The 20,092-nt window shown below is 45.3% G+C and overlaps 2 protein-coding genes across 5 annotated transcripts in view; one reads left to right on the top strand and one right to left on the bottom strand.

Moving 5' to 3' along the window:
* LOC137334503 (anoctamin-4-like) overlaps positions 1-13,386 on the top strand; it is a 167,335-nt gene extending 153,949 nt beyond the window's left edge. For all 3 annotated transcript variants that reach the window (XM_067999216.1, XM_067999215.1, XM_067999217.1), the window contains exons 20-26: positions 316-458; positions 559-711; positions 4,570-4,717; positions 6,614-6,733; positions 8,304-8,409; positions 11,674-11,886; positions 12,714-13,386. In XM_067999216.1, coding sequence (XP_067855317.1) covers positions 316-458; positions 559-711; positions 4,570-4,717; positions 6,614-6,733; positions 8,304-8,409; positions 11,674-11,865 — 862 coding nt within the window. In that variant the 3' untranslated portion in view covers positions 11,866-11,886; positions 12,714-13,386. The remainder of the gene's footprint in view (positions 1-315; positions 459-558; positions 712-4,569; positions 4,718-6,613; positions 6,734-8,303; positions 8,410-11,673; positions 11,887-12,713) is intronic.
* Positions 13,283-20,092, bottom strand: part of LOC137334504 (sodium-coupled monocarboxylate transporter 1-like) — a 39,602-nt gene continuing 32,792 nt past the window's right edge. The window contains exons 12-15 of one of the 2 annotated variants that reach the window (XM_067999218.1): positions 18,819-19,021; positions 16,995-17,098; positions 15,438-15,520; positions 13,283-14,238 (exon numbers count right to left, since the gene is read on the bottom strand). In XM_067999218.1, the coding sequence (XP_067855319.1) occupies positions 14,122-14,238; positions 15,438-15,520; positions 16,995-17,098; positions 18,819-19,021 (507 nt within the window). In that variant the 3' untranslated portion in view covers positions 13,283-14,121. The remainder of the gene's footprint in view (positions 14,239-15,437; positions 15,521-16,994; positions 17,099-18,818; positions 19,022-20,092) is intronic. The other variant, XM_067999220.1, reaches the window with a different exon arrangement.

The raw sequence follows: 20,092 nt of genomic DNA, 5'->3' as shown, positions 1-20,092 counted from the left end.
TTTGTCCCCCCAAACCTCCAAAGACCATTGGTTGGTATCTGATATATTATCATCACACTCTTCATTTAAAAACATCTGAAAACCTATGGGTTTATTTACAGAAAGTGAACAACACTCTATCTACTAGCTTGAATCGAGGGGATAAAGAGTCTCGTAGCACGAGGAAAGAAAACACTTGGGATACTATAAAAAGCAGTGGAATCTGAAGGTTTTATTGTACTGTGACACACGGCCATTTGTCAAATGCAACCTTGTGTTGTAATCGCGTTGAAGCTTTACATTCGTTGATGGGGTGTGCTTTCCTCCTGTCGATAGGCTTATTCAGAACTGGTGGACAAGGAGAAAATTAAGACAAGAGCACGGCAATAATGGCAAACCCATCTTTCCACAGTGGGAGAAAGATTACAACCTGCAGCCAATGAACGCATACGGGCTTTTCGATGAATATTTGGAGATGAGTAAGCCAGGTTTACAATGTTTGAAATGTTTATAAAGAAATGTTCAGCTGTAATACTTGGGACATTTTGTGACTGTCGATATTTCTCTGCTTCCTTTCAGTTCTTCAGTTTGGTTTTACGACTATATTTGTGGCCGCCTTTCCGTTGGCCCCACTTCTAGCCTTATTGAACAATATCATTGAAATTCGACTTGACGCGTACAAATTTGTCACGCAGTGGAGAAGGCCTTTAGGTTCAAGAGCCAAAGATATAGGTGAGAATTCCTGCATGTTGGCTGAATGTGTAATTACTTTAGTCTCCCAAAATCAATAATGGAACTCGCACGTAGTCAATAACTTTGGGCTGAACTATTTTTCGTCTTTTCAGCATCATAACCCCTTACATGGAGTGAAACTTGGAACATAGGAACAGGAGGAGGCCATTCAGCCCCTCGAGCCTGTTCCGCTATTCAATTAGATCACAGCTGGTCAATTGGAACTTGGAGCAGGATCTGCTACTGCCCGGTCCCCACCCCTTTATCTGCTCATCAAAATTTTTAACCCAATTGGACAGGCACATTTTACGTTACTGGACTGGTAACCCAGAGAACGTGAGTTCAAATCCCACCCAGGGCAGTTTGAGAATTTGAATTCAGTTTTAATCTGGAAATAAAAAGTCTGGTATCAGTAAAAGTGACCGTGAAGCTGTCGGATTGTCGTAAAAACCCAACTGATTCATTATTAATGTCCTTCAGGGAAGGAAACCTGCCGTCCTTACCCAGTCTGGGCTCATATGTGACTCCAGTCCCACACCAATGTGGTTGACTCTTAACTACCCTCAAGTGGCCTAGCAAGACACTCTGTTGTACCAAACCACTACCAGGAACACCACACGGACTGCAGTGGTTCAAGAAGGCAGCCCACCACCACCTTCTCCAGGGCAAGTACGGATGGTCGATAAATGCCGGCCTTGCCAACGATGCCCACATCCTGAGAAGGAATAAAAAAATACTTATTCCCTGTGGCCTCTTGCCCAGCTCTATAGATGGATAGTCAGTAGTGATGATATACTTTGGTCCATTTTATCAGGCTGTAATTCTTGCATCAGCCAAACGGGCATGTGCATGTCAGAAATCTATTCTGTTTTATCTTCTGTAAGAACATAACAAATAGGAGCAGGAGTAGGACACATGGCCCCTCGAATCTGCTCCGCCATTCAATCAGATCATGGCTGATCTTCAACCTCAACTCCACTTTCTTGTCCGATTCCCCCACATCCTTTGATTCCCCTAGAGTCTAAAAATCTATCATCTCAGCCTTGAATATATTCAACGACTCAGCATCCACAGCCTTCTGGGGTAGAGAATTCCAAAGATTCACAATCCTCTGAGTGGAGAAATGCCTCCTCATCTCAGTCTTAAATAGCTGACCTGCAACTATGCCCCCTAGTTCTAGACTCTCCAGCCATGAGAAACAACCTCCCAGCATCTCCCCTGTCAAGCCCCCTCATAACCTTGTATGTTTCAATGAGATCACCTCTCGTCTAAACTTGAGAGTATAGGCCAATTCTACTCAACCTCTCCTCATAGGTCAATCCTCTCATCCCAGGAATTAATCTAGTGAACCTTCATTGCACCCCCTCCAAGGCAAGTATATCCTTCCCTAGGTAAGGAGACCAAAACTGTACACAATACTCCAGGTGAGGTCTCACCAATGCCCTGTACAACTGTAGTAAGACTTCCTTACTCTTGTACTCCAACCCCCTTGCAATAAAGGTCAGCGTTCCATTTGCCTTCCTAATTGCTTGCTGTGCCTGCATGTTAACTTTGTGTTTCTTGTACGAGGACACCCAAATCTCTCTGTAGTCACGTTGCAAATTAAAATCCAGGTTAACGGCATGATTCTCTTCATTAATCGTAGCTGAAAGGTGGACGAAAGTAAAAAGCACTTCATGGGGAGGAAGCATATACTGAGCATGAGCTGAAGAGTGGGTTAGGGGAAGCGATGAATGGAATGGTTGAAGAGGTCGGTTTTGAGGAGTAAGAGAATTCCAGATACAGGGGGAAAGATGCATGGAGACAAAACAATGGCAAAACATTTTCTTACCTGGGACCAAATGGGAAGACTCCCAGCATCCCTGCAGGATCCATGGGAAAAACAGACACAGCCAATGAAGTACTTTTGAAGTGTAGTCACTGTTGCAATGTAGGAAACGCGGCAGCCAATTTGCGCACAGCAAGATCCCACGAACAGCAATGGTATAATGACCAATGTTTTAGTGATGTTGGTTGAGGGATAAATATTGGCCAGGACACCGGGGAGAACTCCCCCTGCTCCTCTTCGAAATAGTGCCGTGAGAGAGGGCAGACAGGAACCTCGTTGTGATGTTTCCTGTAAAAGACGACACCTCCGACAGTGCAGCACTCCCTCAGTACTGAACTCGGACCGTCGGCCAAGTCTCCAGAGTGGGGCTTGAACCCACGATCTTCTGACTCGGAGGCACGAATGCTACCCCCTGAGCCACGGCTGATACCAAGCCCATTTGCACTAATATGGAAGTGCATCCTTCGATTGCAATTATATATTGCAGCAGTAGCAAGAATTAATTCTTTAATTTAACAAGGTTTGGTTCAGTGAATTTGCCGCCACATTTTATAACACGGCAAAACATTGAGAGGCAATCTTCCAGAGACTGTAATAGATTATCAGTGACACATCTGCTATTTTATCTTTTAAAAAATTTTTTCCTTGATTTGCCGAGAGAATTATGTGCTTCCTTTTGAGTTTTCAAACCATGTTACAGTGTATAAGGTCTTTATTATTCTACACACATCATTCACAGGACTTTATATCACATGGGGGAGGGTAGACGAGTGGTCATGGTGCTGGGCTAGCAACCCAAAGGTCACAAGTTCAAATCCCAACACTGCAAGATGTGAAATTGAACCATGAATGTCGTTAAAAATCCAACTGGCTCACTCCTGTAACCCTGCCCAACCCCTACACCGTCTGGCCTACACTTGACTCCAGTTCCACATCATGGCCCCGATTTTCAGCCCTGTCATTACACGGGTATGAAGCTCAAAATCGGAGTTTACTGTCTCGTTACATCCAGTCTGCAGCACAGAAACAGGCCATTCGGCCCAACTGGTCTATCCCGGTGTTTATGCTCCACACGAGTCTCCTTCCTCCCTACTTCATCTCACCCTATCAGAATATCCTTCTATTCCCTTCTCCCTCATGTGTTTATCGAGCTTCCCCTTAAATGCATCTACACTATTCGCCTCAACTACTCCTTGTGGGAGCGAGTTCCACATTCTCACCACTCTCTGGGTAAAGAAGCTTCTCCTGAATTCCCTATTGGATTTATTAGTGACTGTCTTATATTTATGGGCCCTAGTTCTAGTCTCCCCCCACAAGTGGAAACATTTTCTGTACGTCTACCCTACCAAACCTTTTCATAATCTTAAAGACCTCGATCAGGTCACCCCCTCAGCCTTCTCGTTCCTGCCATTGTTCCGCCATTTTGATTGGGGCCTTCTAATAGGCTGTGAAGGTTCCCAGCGGAAGAGGACTCTGTTCTGGATGGAATGCTCGCCGATCGCCAGTCCTTAAAGGGACCGCTCCAAAAACAGGGCATGGAGGCTTTTGTGTGGTGATTTTCGAGGGGCCGGGTGGACAATCCATGAGCTCCTCCACCATTAACCAGAAAATGCCAGCACATCTCCGCTGAGAAGCAACCAGAATCCCCGTGTCCCCCCCCCCGGCCAATCAGTAAGATCTCTGCTACAGCCCCAAATGTACGGGCAGCTCGCCTTTTGAATATTTAAAATGAGGCCCCGGCCGTGGAAATGGTTGGGGCCTCTCTCTGGCGCGCTGGGAGCGGTGATTCCGAACGCTCCACCCACCACCCGCTGATGTGCAGCCCACATAAACATCTACTCCTGGGGGGGGGGGGTTGACTCTTAACACGCTGAGGGTAACGAGCGATTGGCCATAAATATCCTCTCGCCACGTGTTGGCCGCATCCCAAGATCAAATCAAGGGGAAGAAGAGAAAAAATATTTTGTTGACTAACGTACCAACTGATGATATTTTCTGCATTTTGTACCCGCTGTTTGTTTGTTTATTAGGGATCTGGTACGGGATTCTGGAGGGCATTGGGATCCTGTCTGTCATTACCAACGCGTTTGTGATCGCAGTGACCTCTGATTTCATCCCTCGCTTGGTGTACGCGTATAAATACGGGCCCTGTGCAGGCCAAGGACAGGCAGGAGAAAAGTAAGTTTGACTTCCAACTTTACTGAAAGTTAATCAAGGTACATCGAAACTACAGCACAGAAATGCTCCCCATAAGCCTCCTCCCTTCTCATTTATCTAACTGTCAGCATATCCTTCTGTTCCTTTCTCCCTCATGTGTTTATCGAGCTTCCCCTTAAATGCATCCATGCTATTTGTCTCAACCACTCCTTGTTGTAGCGAGTTCCACATTCTCACCACTCTCTGGGTAAAGAAGTTTCTCCTGAATTCCCTATTGGATTTATTAGTGACTATCTTATATTTATGGCCCCTAGTTTTGGTCTCCCCTGCAAGTGGAAAAATCTTCTCATAACTAGAGAAGAGTCCCAGCCTGTTCAGCCTTTCCTGTTAAGTATATCCTCTCCGTTCTGGTATCATCCTTGTGAATCTTTTTTGCACCTTCTCCAGTGCCTCTTGTCTCCATATTATAGAAAGGATACCAGAACTGTGCTCAATACTCCAAGTGTGGTCTAACCAAGGTTTGATACAAGTTTAACATAACTTCTTTGCTTTTCAATTCTATCCGTCTAGAAATGAACCTAGAAGTTTAACAATCTTAAAGTCTAGAAATTAGTTTGTGTGCCCGAACAGAGGCCTAATTTCAGGCCTCCAGCTGGCAATATAAGAAACATTTTCCCCATTGCTGGTGAGCTTTGCAGACACTCCAGAGTGTCGTGATGTCACCACACGTACAACGTGGCCTGCTAACAGGCTTCAGAGTTCATCATTAAATCAAAGAAAAAATCCTGGAACATTAAGGAAGATGGTGAATCAATGCCAGAGATAATGAGTTGTTGATGGGTATGATATAAACTCGTGGCGATGGACTGTCACTCCAGAGTCCATTAGTTCAAATCTACATTGCTACAGCGGTACAAAGCCCTGGTTAGACCACATCTGGAGCACTGTGTACAGTTCTGGGCACCGCTCCTTAGAAAGGATATATTGGCCTCGGAAGGAGTGCAGCGCAGATTGACCAGAATGTTACCAGGGCCCCAAGGGTTAGATTATGAGGAAAGATTACATAAACTAGGCTTGTATTCTCCGGAATATAGAAGGTAAAGGGGTGATCTAGTTGTGGTTTTTACGATTTTGAAAGGGATTGATAGGGTAGTTAGAGAGAAACTTTTCCTGCTGGTGGGGGAGTCTAGGAAAAGGGGACATAAACCTTAAAATCAGAGCCAGGCCATTGAGGAGAGAAGTTAGGAAACACTTCTTCACACAAAGGGTGGTAGAAGTGTGGAACTCTCTCCCACAAAAAGCAGTAGGTGCTCAATTACTAATTTTAAATCGGAGATCGATAGATTTGTGCTAACCAAGGGTATTAAGGGATATGGAGCCAAGGTGGGTGGATGGAGATAGGACACAGATCATCCATGATCTCATCGAATGGCGGAACAGGCTCAAGGGGCTGAACGGCCTCCTCCTGTTCTACATTCCTAATCCCACCGGTGTGTCTGACCAGAAGTGTCGGGAAGTGGCCCGGCCCCGAGATCAGACCTGAAATGTTGATCTTGACAGTAGTTCGTTTTCACTCCAGCATCATCGGTTAGACCACACCGTGGATCAGGGATGTCCAAGATGGGTCACCAGTATCTGCCACATGGAGCTCAGGAAACTGGGCCCTCCTTGTGTTTGATTCTCACTCGCTGGCTTGGCATGCTGAATTCCACGGGCCTGTCTCAGCACTGTTGCCTCATGATGGATATATTCTACATCAGAAACCCCATCAGCAACTTCTGAGTTTTCTCCCAAATAATGGGAATGCAGATTTGAACTTTCTGCATGGTCCCTGAGACTCGCTCAGTGTCTGTGCAGGTCGGACATGATGAGTTTTGTGGGGTGTGAATTAACCAGTTGTTTGTTGTACCTTTCCAGGTGTATGATTGGTTACGTCAATGCCAGTTTGTCAGTGTTCCTGGTGGCCGATTTTGAACATCGTTCTGAATCATATTCCAATGGGAGTGACTTTTTCGGCACAGAAGTGACTGAGTGCAGGTAAGAGCTTTGGGCTCTGTTTTCTGAACTGGCCCAAAATCAGTTTTCTTTTTTGCATCTGATGCTGGTCCGAATGCCCGTCCTTTATCCGAGAAAAGCCTTGTGCTGGTGAGTGACCTAAAAATCCAAGTGACGTTGAGATGTCTTAACTTTAGAAACAAGGACAACTCATGAGGTGGTACTCGTGTGCAAGAAGTTGTCTCAAAGTGAGTTACGTAAATACGGTGGGGTCAGGAATAAACCGTGTGGGCATTGAGTAGGAGGGACAAAGGGAATGACCAAGGGGTTTAGGTTGGGGGAACTGAAGGAACGATTGAAGAGAAGGGGTTCGAAAGCAGGGAGGGAGGTGGAGGGGAGCAGGCACGGAGTTCTAGAGGGTGGGATTGTAGTGGCTGAAGGAGGGAGTGAGGAGCAAGGAGTCGCCCAGCATTAGAGGAATAAGAGGGCGCGTGAGGTGATGAAGCAGGGGAGATATCACAAAGGGAAGATGCAGTGTAGCCAAGGAGGAAGTAGACTGTGAGGAGACAATTTTGAAGTCAAGTGCCTGGGAATGGGGAACTTGGAAAGTACATTGAGGATGATGGGAATAGGGGACTTGATGAGGGAGCAGGCTGGGGTTTATTTTGAATGGATTTTAACTTATTTACGTAACTCACTTTGAGACAACTTCTTGCACACGAGTACCACCCCATGGGTTGTCCTTGTTGAGGTGAGAAAGCTGTTTGGGAGATCGTTGGAGATGTCGAGCCTCAATTTCCTTGGAGAGAGTCAGGGCAATTTGTCCTCTGTAGCGCTGCACCATGGAAGTATTTATTTGCATTCAGATGTGGTTCAGTGGGTAGCACTCTCACCTCTGAGTCCGATTTGTTGTGGGTTCCAGCCCCACTCCAGAGACTTGAGCACAAAATCCTGTCGGACGTGCATCTTTCGGATGAGACGTTAAACCGAGGCCCCGTCTGAACGCTCAGGTGAATGTAAAAATCCCATGATGTTATTTGAAGACAAGCAAGGGAGTTATCCCCGGTGTCCTGGCCAATCTTTATCCCTCAACCACAAAATCAGATTATCTGGACATTATCACATTGCTTTTTGTGGGATCGTGCTGTGCGCAAATTGGCTGCCGCGTTTTCTACATTACAACAGTGACTACACTTCAAAAGTACTTCATTGGCTGTAAAGCACTTTGGGACGTCCTGAGGGCCCCTCCGGCGGTGCGGCGCTCCCTCGCTACTGCCCCTCCGGCGGTGCGGCGCTCCCTCGCTACTGCCCCTCCGGCGGTGCGGCGCTCCCTCGCTACTGCCCCTCCGGCGGTGCGGCGCTCCCTCGCTACTCCACTGTGAGGGTCGGCCTGGATTTTGTGCTCGAGTCTCTGAGTCAGAAGGTCATGGGTTCAAGTCCCACTCCAGAGGTGAGAGAGAGCGACCCACTGAGCCACATGTTAAAACACCAGTGTTCTGCAGCAACTGTACTGCACTGCAAGATGAACCAAAGGGATTCTTTGCATCGATTTTAAAATCGTTTGTTAAAAATGACCAACATAAAATGATTTTTTTTTTTAACCATTTGCTAGGTATCGTGACTATAGGGAGCCTCCTCATTCCAAAGAGCCTTATGCCTACACACTCCAGTTCTGGCATGTATTAGCAGCTCGCCTAGCTTTTATCATTGTATTTGAGGTAAGGAACCTGTTTAATTTCTCTTTTGGGAGCCTGTAATTGCAAGAAACTATTTAAATCACGGCAACAATAACTCTCTCTCATTTCAGCAGCGCTGCTCTGATGGAAACACCTGTCCGAATTCTGATCCACAGACTCTGTTTCTCCAGTGACCTATTCACCGACTCATATTCCACGATATCCCCCCGGTCCCACTCCTCAATCTCCCTCCTCTCTTTCCCCCCCCCCCCCCTTCCTCAGTCCCCTACATTGTGATGAGTTGTGGGACAGGGAACCATTTATAAAACTCGTCTTCAACTGCAAATTCCTGTGTTGGCCTTGGCCCCCTCCCCCCCGCCCCCCCCCGGCAACCTTCGCTCTCCGTGTGACCCATTCCCTGCCCTCTGATGTTCCATGCGTTGCCCCCGCCCCCTTCAAACATTCAGTGTTGTTGTTTTATTTGTTCTCGGGTTGTGGACGTCGCTGGTAAGGCCTCTCTCTTTTGCCCATCCCCTCGTTGCCCTGAGATTGGTGGAGGTGGATCTGCTCCTTGAATTGCTGATATTGCTCCCACATTGGTGTCTGATAAGGAATTCCGGGATATTGACCCAATCATGATGATGGAACGGAGAAATATGTCCCGAGTCAGGAGATGATGGGTGTTCCCACACTATTTCTGCTCTTCTTCTCCTGATGATAGAGGTCAGCGGGGGGAGGGGGGGGTCAGAGGTGCTTTCGATGCAACCTTGGTGAGTTGCTGTAGTGCATCCTGTAGATTGTACACACTGCAGCCCCATTGCACTGGTGGTGGAGGGGGTGGTTATTGAGTCTAGTGACAGTCACCGATCAAACAAACTGTTCTGGCCTTGATGGTGTCGAGCTTCTTGAGTGTTGTTGCAGCTGTTCCCATCCAGGCAAGTGGAGAGTATTCCATCACACTCCTTGAGGCTTCTAGGAGGCCTTGAGGGGTTAGGAGATGGGGCTCCTGTTGCAGTGTGCCCAGCCTCTGCCCTGCTCTTGTAGCCACGGTGCTGGTATGGCTGCTCCAGTTAAGCTTCTGGTCAGTGGTGACCCCCAAGATGTTGATGATGGGGGACTCGGTGATGGTGGTGCCATTTGAAGGTCGGGCAGATGGCCAGACTTTCTCTTGTTTGAGTTGGTCGTTGCCTGGCATTTATGTAATAGTCGTTACCTGCCACTTGTCAGTCCGAGCCTGGATGTTGTCCAGGTCCTGCTTTAGGTTGGCGTGGACTGCTCCTTTATCAGAGGGGTTGTGAATGGAGCGGAGTGATCCTCCATCATCACTGAACTGCCCCACTCCTGACCTGATGACAGAGGGAAGGTCACTGATGAAGCAGCTGAAGATGGTTTGCCTGAGGACCTTTTCCTGAAGTCATGCAGTGATGTCCTGGGGCTGTGAATACGGACCTCCAACAACCACACTCATCTTCCTTTGTGTTGGGTATGACTCTAGCCATTGGAGGGCCTTCCCATTGACTGGTTTGCTGGGGCTTGTGCACCTTCTGATCTCCCTGTTCTTGATGATGTACCAATGGCCTCCAAGTATTCGTCAGAGCCACCATTGGTCAAAAGGATCCAGTCTTATTTGGTGGTAAACTGTAAGAGCCCATGTGCCTGCTCCATACATCAGGAATGGGATAACAAGACATAGAATTTACAGCACAGAAACAGGCCATTCGGCCCAACTGGCCTAGACCTTGGTTGATAGTTGGAGACGTGACATGCACACATAGCAGCAGTAAACAAAGTGAGTGGTGCACAGGTCAGTCGAGTATAAATCGGAAGATACCATGTAGGGCCCTGGCCAGACCGCACCTCTTGTACTGCGTTCCGTTTTGGTCACCCAAGAAACATTCAAGTCCGGGTGGTGATGTAGAGAAATGCCGATCGTCCGGGCTCGACCAATTGAGATCTCCTGGAGAAACCTGAGCTCTTTATGTACGAAATAAGATCGTTCCACCGTTGGCGACTGAGCTCTGGAATTCCCTCCCTAAACCTTTCTGCCTCTTCACCTCTCTCTCCTCCATTAAGATGCTCCTTAAAACCTACCTCTTTGACCAAGCTTTTGGTCACCTAATATCTCCTATGTGGCTTAGTGTCAAATTTTGTTTGATCGCTCCTGTGAAGCATCTTGGGATGTTTTACTACGTTAAAGATGCTATATAAATGCAAGATGTAGTAGTAGTTGTATTTGATTTTTGTGTGTGTGTTTATTATGTGATGAATTTTATTGTTAGAGGGTGCATGGTAGGGTAAGTGAAGGAACTGTCATGGTGATGTGTATCAGATTGTTTGTTTTTTCCCATCTTACTCTGCTGGCCTCGGGACAGGTAGAGAATCCGTCCCTTTGCTAGGACCATTCAGGAATTCTCTTGCAAGACCGTGCCCTGGCATATCTGGGTCCCGACCTAAATTCCAGCCCTCCTTGTACGTTCCTATTGGAGTTAGAAGGGAGTGCGTTTGAGGATCTTTTAGATTTTCTTTGTCATTTTTCCCCGTGTTGAGGCTTGAAAGGAAACCAGTAGAAAGTGAAGTAGGAAAGGAGGAATAATGGACAAGTGATGGGCGACAAAAGGTAATCTCATTCTTTTGCTAATTGTGGAAGTAAATGAACAATATACAACCATCTGCTTCTGGCTGGTTTGTTCCTTAGTCTGGCTGTAACTTGTCACTTCTCTCACACTGTTAAATAAGGGACGGGACAGAACACAGCAAGAAGCAATGATTGAGGTATTCGTTAACTGGTTTCCACTGACCCACACTTACACTTACAGGAATGGTCACTCATTTCATGTGAGCTTTCCGATAACTTGCTGACGCACCATACAGCTAGAATTGTCGGTGAAGGTGAGTTACTGCAGCGCTCTCTCAAAGGTGAAAGATTCCTCACCCATGACTGTAATTCTCAGATACTCTCCTCATCCAAAGCATCATTGTAACGTGACCGTAAGTTATCAATCTTAAGTGTTATGAAAGGCCGTGTCTCACTGTCGGTGACATCACCAGTCTATTTTACAGATGATTTTATGTAATTGCAAATCACTTTTGAACAGTTTACCCCCCTCTTTGAATGGAGTTTTAAATTATTCAGTACGGTGACCAGGTACATTTCTGATGGCTTTGCTAAAGGGCCCCATTTTAAATTGGAAAATTCTACTCGAGAGGAATCGATGGGTATAAAGTGAGACTGGTTTAAAGTCTGTGTGCTCGTATTTGTGTTTCTTTTTCTTGGTGTGGTGATTGTTAATACTTTATTGATTGCAGCATTTGGTTTTTAGTATTAAGAACCTGATTGCGTATTTGATTCCTGACTTACCAAAAAACCTGAGGGATAGAATGCGTCGTGAAAAGTACCTTATTCAGGAAATGATGTACGAGGCTGAGCTCGAACGACTTCATAAGGAACGGAATGAGAGGAAGAGAAATGGGAAGGGCTCCCACAACGAGTGGCCGTGAACACACACATCATCTACTGAGGTATTAATCCTTATCGTAGAATGGTTACAGCACAGAAAGAGGCCATTTGGCCCATCGAGCCCGTGCTCATCTTCTAATCCTTTTATCCTTTAAATAGATTGGTTTGCTGAGCAAAAGCTGATTGTAATCAATGCAAAACATTAGTTATGGTGCTGCTCTATTGAGGTAGTGTTGATCAAACGTCTACATGGTAGATCCTCCTTGGGGAGGCAGTGATCAGCAGGGTCTCCTTGGGCTCAAGGCTTCAGGGTGACCTGGTGGAAATTTGAAACTAAGTCAAGCATCCGTGGGTAGTGTCAGTAACCTGAACCAGGCTGGTCAGCAATGCTGTTGGTGATTGGCCAGCCAATCTGGATCACAAGTCAGCTCTCCAGATTCCATTGATCACTTGAGGCTGGATTGTTCTCTCACTCAGCTCCTACAAGCCAATGGCCTGAGGGATAGGATGGTTCTAGCTGGGTAAGCAATGGGGAGTCTCACAACACTCTGGGACGCACTGCCTGAAAGGGTGGTGGGAGCAGATTCAATAATAACTTTCAAAAGGCAATTGGATAAATACTTTAAGGGGGAAAAAAAATGTCAGGGCTATGGGGAAAGAGCAGGGTAGTGGGACACTGGATAGCTCACTCAAAGAGCTGGCACAGGCACAATGGGCTGAATGGCCTCTTTCTGTACTGTAAGATTCTATGAAATGCTGTTGATTCCTAGGGATTAAATTGATGTGAAATGGTTGAACTACTTTTTCATTTGTTAATATTTTGCTAATTGTCTTTTGCTCGCAAAAATAACAGCCATCCCCCTTTCTCCATCCCCCTCTCTCCCCCCAGGTTAAGCCTGCCTTCTCTGTTTACGTATTTTGCAGTGGTTCCCTGCAACTTCTGAAAGTACCATTCTACAGACTGAATAAAATGCAGCTTCAATGCATGTCAGGAAACAAAAACTGTTCAGTATCCAACAGTGAGAGGATGTACTGTGAAGACTTTTGCAACTCAAAATGTGATCCTTTCAATATTTATAATCCTGCCAGCATGTTGAACATGTTATTCATAATATAATGCAATTCTGTACGCCAATTTTTACTTAAAAGGGGTAACTGTTTTACACCAGTTTGCTACGTCTCCCAAATTCTACATCTTCTCCCTGCCATCAACTGACTCCAGACTTTTACACAGTCACGTTCGATATGTAAATAAGAATTTCTGAAATCTATTTTGCATAATTTCTGTAACCTGCCTGCTGTCTCTCTGATCTGGTTTGTTCCACATCTCCTAACTAGCAGCTCAAAAAACAAATCTTGTTTACAGATTTTTTTTTTTTCTCTTGAAGCTTGCTGCTTTCAAATGGTTTCTGACACTGATCTGTAATGCAAACTTGTAAATAACCAAAAAGCAGAATGTTGAATTTTCATGATTTAAAATCAGTTTGTGAACATAAAGCCACATTTATTGCTTGTATATTGTGATGCAGAGATTTAAAATAAATATGCACATGGAGTTTGAAGATGGCTCATATATTTTAATTTCCACCCCCCCCCCAAAAAAAATCCATTTGCAAAAATTGAGTGAAGAATTCAGATGAGTTTGCTCTTCCTTACATAATTGGTCACAGCTCTTTCATCGTACGAGGAACAGATCATTCTTCACTGTCTGAGATATAAACTAACCCACGTTATATGGAATGTCACATTTTTAACCCAGCAAGTACAGTTTAAAGTCTTGTGATTGTAGAATGACCCTTACAATCTTCAAAATAGTGAAAAGTACGGATAAAGTTAAAATGAACAAACTATTTAACTTGGACAATGAATGCAGGACTAGAGGACACAAATACAAAACCTATTTTTGTTCCTCATGGGATAACGGAGATTGTGATAGGTCAACTGGCATCCTTTTTTTTTAAAAAAAAGGAGCAGAATCGTCTATTGGGAAAGGGGATTGAGAGTTAGAGAGATAATCAGAGCACGGCTTAATTTTTTTGCAGGACAGATTGGGGTAAACATTACAAGTTAATATTCCCGGTGGAGAATTGTGCATAATGGGAATTCAGGCATGAATCCACAAGGAAAATTGCACGGGTCACGAATCAGACACGGTGAGCTCTAAACCTGAATTTCCATAGTACACTCCCCTTGTGTGAAGCTCCGCACGGGGTAGTGTTGAAGGGCTGTCCATGATCTAGTAATCATACATGGACCCTGGGTTTGATGGACCGAATGGCCTTTTCTCACTCTGGATTTTATGTTTCAGCATTCCTTTTCTCTGTGCGCTCCATTTCCACGTGACTGAAGGCTGGGTTGTTGTTCCCAATAACTGGGTCAGTACATGGCTTCCTCGTCATAATCTGGACTCTGTCCTGTAAAACAGAACGAGAAGTACCGATTGATTATTCTCTGCTCTTCCTCGTGACTCGATGTTCACTCATCAAGGTGAAGAATTAGAAAATGGGAGCCCTTCATATGGTCCAGTGATGGACCCAAAGATATTCCAGAACAGGCCAAAAAGAACATTTTATTCATTTTTAGGATGTGGGCATCACTGGCAAGACCAGCATTTATTGCCCATCCCTAGTTGCCCCTCGAAAGTGGTGGTGAGCCGCCTTCATGAACCGTTGCAGACCATGTGGTGAAGGTGCTCCCATAATACTGTTAGGAAGGGCGTTCTAGGATTTTGACCGTGACTATGAAGGAACTATTGATATATGTCCAAGTCAGGATGGTGTGTGTCTTGGAGGGGAACTTGGAAGTTATGGTGTTCCCATGCACCTGCTGCCCTTGTCCTTCTTGGTGGTGGAGGTTGTGGGTTTGGGAGGTGATGCTGAAGAAATATTTGCCCCATGGCACCAAATTTCTAAAGATATGGATCAGATACCCTGTGCCAATTTACTCAAAATGTGGATAAGTGTTTGATTCGACATTCTTGGGTTCTTGCTCCATCCTGTCCATAAATATTTGGTTATGTTTCGGTCAACTGAATGGAATTTGCCAATCTCAATAATCCGTTATAGGCAGTGTGAGTTTGAACGAGCAGGTAGCGGTGATGAGTCTGGAAATCAAGGCTCCACCTCAATCAGCCTCCGATGGAAAGCGCTGTTACAGGTATTTCAAACATGGGAAGTGTCAATGAATAAATAGGATTTACAACGTAAATAACAAAACTTAATTTCAGTCCTAAATTCTCACCTTTATTGGAGAAGCCAAGAGGAGCAGCTGTAAAGTTTTTCAAAAAATGTTTGGAGTGATTTGAATGATTCCTTTCTTTTTATAGTTAGATTTTGCTGATGCTTCATTCCTTTTCATATGTCCTTAGTAGTCCCTTATTGGAAGTTTATATATCTATGTTCCTTGCGTTTGATTGGTAGGCACCTATCTGCTCAGTTGTGATTTGTTGCTATTTTATGAATATTAAATTTGAGCCAATCAGATGCAAATGTGACATATAAATTGCATATGAAGAGGCGTGACGCCCGAGGCGTGACGGACGAAGGTGTGCGCAATACACGAGGCTTCATGTAAAATGGAGACACAGGGAAAATAAATAACAGGCTTTACTTACGCTACTGGAAGACCTGGGAAAGCAGCACAAGAGCTCTTTCCAGTTCAGCAGTAAGTCTGTGTCCACATGAGCTTTTCTTCCTCCTGACAAAATATTTATCTATGAATGCTATGACCAGACAGCACACTGCACAGAAAAATAACTGTATACTTAGTTTACTAACGCCAGCAGTGCTTCATTAAGCATAAGAACACAAGAAATAGGAGTAGGCCATATGGTCCCTCGAGCCTCTTCTGCAATTCAATAAGATCATGGCTGATCTTCTACCTCAACTCTACTTTCCTGCCCTATCCCCATATCCCTTGATTCCCTTAGCGTCCAAAATCTTATCGATCTGTCTTGAATATTCTCCAAAGCACTCTGGGGTAGAGAATTCCAAAGATTCACAACCCTCTGAGTGAAGAAATTCCTCCTCATCTCAGTCCTAAATGGCCGACCCCTTATCCTGAGACTATGCCCCCTAGTTCTAGACTCTCCAGCCAGGGGAAACAGCCTCTCAGCATCTACCCTGTCAAGCCCCCTCAGAATCTTATATGTTTCAATGAGATCACCTCTCATTCTTCTAAACTCCAGAGAGTATAGGCCCATTCTACTCAACCTCTCCTCATAGGACAACCCTCTCATCCCAGGAATCAATCTAGTGAAGCTTAAGTGCACTGATTGGGTTATTATCACAATCGCCACGTGGGACTACTTGTAATGAAATCAGTCACAAGCAAGTCCTGCACTTGAAGTTGCATCTGCTCAAACACAACTTGCATTTATATAGCGCCTTTAATGTAGTTAAGTGTCCCAGAGTGTTTCTCAGGAGTGTGATCAGACAAAAACTGACACCGAGCCAAAGGAGACATTTCAGAAGTCTTTAAGCTCATTTTAATTTTCATTCCAAAATGATAAAAGTCGGGACTGTTGGAAAGTTTGAGATGGAACTAACAAGCACACTGGAGCGTAGTGATGTTGACACCATGGGGCCTGTGTTGTGAGATGAAGCTCCCAGAGTGGAGCCTCACACAAAGGGATTTTGGTGATTGTTTTTTGTCACCAGAAAATTGGGAGCACTCATAGAACAGGTCAAATGAAGAACTTTCTCCTGTGACACCAGGGATAGACCAGCGGACCTCAGGAGTGTTCTCCCACTCAGAGTCATGAAAGTTGTGGGTTCAACTTTCAGACTGGAAAGAAAAGAAGAAAGATAAAACTTCACAACCTCGGGATGACCCAAAGCGCCTTCCAGCCAATGAAGTACTTTGAAGTGTAGTCGCTGTTGTAATAAGAACATAAGAAATAGGAGCCTGCTCCACCATTCAATAAGATCATGGCTGATCTGATCCTAACCTCAAATCTAAATTCATGTCCAATTATCTGCCCGCTCCCCGTAACCCCTAATGTAGGAAACGCAGCAGCCAATTTGCGCACAGCAAGATCCCACAAACAGCAATGAGATAATGACCAGTTCATCTGTTTTAGGTTTTGGTTGAGGGATAAATAGTGACCAGGACTTCAGGAAATTGCGAGGGCTGATGTGTGGGGAGTGAACGGAAAACATTAAGCACGTACCTGTTAATAAGCTGATGATTAGGCCAACAATTATAACTATTAAAGTCGCAAAGGTGCTTAAGTAAAGGTAGGATAAAGAATACCAGACCTCGGGTGTTTCAACGCTGTGGAACGAGAACAATCCTCATTAAAATATAACTAGAACCTCGCCCATCAACGCAGACCTTATTGCACAACGTGCTATACAAAGCATTAATGAGATATTGGACCAAATTATTGATTTGTGTTTTGGAAGCTCCTTTTGTGCTTTTCTCTCTTACACCTTCACAGTCTGCACTAGTGAGCAGATAAGAAACCTGCTTCCAGGCCTCTACCAATTAGTACAAGTTACCGCGACTCATTGCAAATCTCTCGGGGTGTGAGGGTCCCAGTGGATGGGCACCGGGCATCTCTGCCTGGCGTCACTCCATAGGTCTTCCTCCTCTTGCAAAGACATCATTGGGAAACCCCTCTGTGCCAGTAATGGAATTTTGAACAATTGGCACAAAGGCTCATGAGAGTCGAAGTGTCAGCAGGGGAAAAAGTGGTGCTAAAATGGCGTTCCCTTATTACTCTATCCCTTCTGCGAACGCCACGATGTTTACTGTTTCCTAGCAATCCTGGATGCCCATTTCAAATGGGTGTAATTTACACTGGACATCTTGGGAATGGGAAATGACATGAAGGATTGACATTAATCCTTAAATAAAGCACCTACCTGTTTAAGATGGTTACTCCCACCCTCTGCTCGTCCCAGCCACTAGAAAATGCCCGATATATACACCAGAACAATGAGTAGTAACACTGGAAAATCCAGGCTTAAATATCTGGGTGTTGGTTTTATGCATGGCACGTGTGTGTGTGTTGGATGAAGTACACTAACAGTCTTGGGCGGTCAGTGGGTGGTTGGTTGTGTCGATGACCCCAGCAGTCTAGTAGTGAAAAGTGTCTTGAGTTTCTAGACGGCCTGTTGAACACTGTCTGATGTATGAGTTTTATTCTATCTTCTCATCAAATTCATTCAATGTAAATGTTGGACCCACTGAATCTCAATCCAAGGGTCAAGTGTATTTACATGCTTGTCCCTAAATAAACATTTTATTTGTATGTGTGTGTGTATATAAAATTTAAAATGTTAGGATGTTATTAGCACATGTTCAAAAACTTAACTCAACAAACCTGGTGTTTGACTATTATGGAGTCTTGTACTTTTAGCTTCTGTAAACAGCAAGACATTTGGGGTAGAAATTGAACCTGGTTGAGCACATTTAACGGGTGTAAAACTGGTGCAATGAGGACCCACATCTTGCGTCCAAAGGACGGTTGAAAGATATTGGGTTGGGCCTTTTTTTCAGGTGTCTCTGGGAGACGCCTAAAACAGGAGTTGCAAATGAGGGGCCTAGCGCCTGTTTTAGGTCCCCTCTGCTAAACTGGATATTGCAGAGCAGAGCAGAAGACCGGTCGACTCCACTCCGGATTCTTAAGCGGCCTAAGCAACATCCGCCACCAAAAGGTATATTATTAAAAAGTTTTACCCCCTCCGCCTCCCATTTGTCCAGTTTGAGTTTTGTGGGTCTGAAGACTGCAAAGTGCTGTTCGTAATGCTTTTGCCCCATTGGTTGGATAAATCCTAAATCAGCACACCAGCAACTTGAGATATCTGGGAATTCATGGGAACAGGGATTTAATCTTTATATGCACGCCTCCCGACCAAGCCTCCACCAAGAAAGCACCTATCTGGCCTACAAAGACAAGAGATTAGCTATCCTGTTCCACATGCTGAGATGCATTGAGCTGAATGTCTTTTTCCTCAAATCTGAATTTCCACAGGTGGTTTGCACTGACCTGTAATTTTTGGAGGTTTCAGGTGGTGTTGTGCGAGGGATCTCGGTGGTCCAGGATGTCTCATTAAGAGATCGGCTGAAGTTACAGCCGGCAGTACTGAGGTTGAGAGGCAGTGTCGCCTGTGGGGTCGGTGGGTAGATCTGAGATCCAATTCCAATCCACAAAGCAAAGGCAAACCCAGTGATCAATCCCACGATTCCACCCTACAGCATAGGCAACAGATCAGATCAGATGAGCGAATTAACGAGGAGATCAGTAGAGGAAGTGTCCTTATTAACTATCGAACCGGATAATTCCTGTCAGCACTGAAAGTTCAACTTACTCATGACTGTAAACCTTCATTTCATGCGTTCAAACCTCTGTCCTGAGTTTGTGGGGTAAATTCGCCAATTCTGTGCTGCCAGCGGGGAACTGTGCTTGATAGGATGGGAGTGCAGGCCCAAGATAAGGCTACAACACTGCATCTTAAGAACATAGGAACAGGAGGAGGCTATTCACCCCCTCGAGCCTGTTCCACCATCCAGTCAGATCATGGTTGATCTGAACCTCAACTCCATTTATCTGCCCTTTCTCCATATCCCTTAAAACCCTTACCCAACGAAAACCTACCGATCACAAGGTGGGTGAAATTGCCCATGTGTGTTGAGGTGACCGTCTTCTCAGCAGTCACTGGTGTGCAGTGAGTGGATAGGCTGCTCAAACAGTAAATATAGGGTAAACCTGCTAAGCAGACAACTTACTTGCCTTAAAACTAATCCTTCCCGTGTTTAACATTGTCATTATCCACTCCCTCCACCAATGGCGCACCGTAGCTGCAGTATGTAGCATTTACAGGATGCACTGCAGCAACTCACCAAGGCTCCTTCACCACCACCTCGCTCCTCTGTGACCTCTACCACCAAGAGGGACAAGAGCAGCAATATCGTCAATTCTCCGAGTCACACACCATCCCGCCGTGTACATATATCGGCCGTTCCTTCATCGTCGCTGGGTCAGGATCCTGGAACTCCTGACCTAACAGCACTGTGGGAGAACCTTCACCACACAGACTACAGCGGTTCAAGAAGACGGCCCACCACCACCTTGTCAAGGGGCAACTAGGGATGGGCAATAAATCCAGCCTTGCCAACAACGCCCACATCCCAAGAACAAATTACCAACTCATGGCTGTAGTCCAGTCCCACGAACGACAGGAATGCCATTTCCCTGTTGGATACGAGAGATACCCAGGCAGCACAGATTAGGAATAATCTCATCTGCCTTTGTCTCTGTCT

Source organism: Heptranchias perlo, chromosome 18, assembly GCF_035084215.1.
Source record: "Heptranchias perlo isolate sHepPer1 chromosome 18, sHepPer1.hap1, whole genome shotgun sequence".
Lineage (NCBI taxonomy): Eukaryota > Metazoa > Chordata > Chondrichthyes > Hexanchiformes > Hexanchidae > Heptranchias > Heptranchias perlo.
Note: the sequence above shows the minus strand (reverse complement) of the source record. Positions and strands in the feature narration are given on the sequence as shown.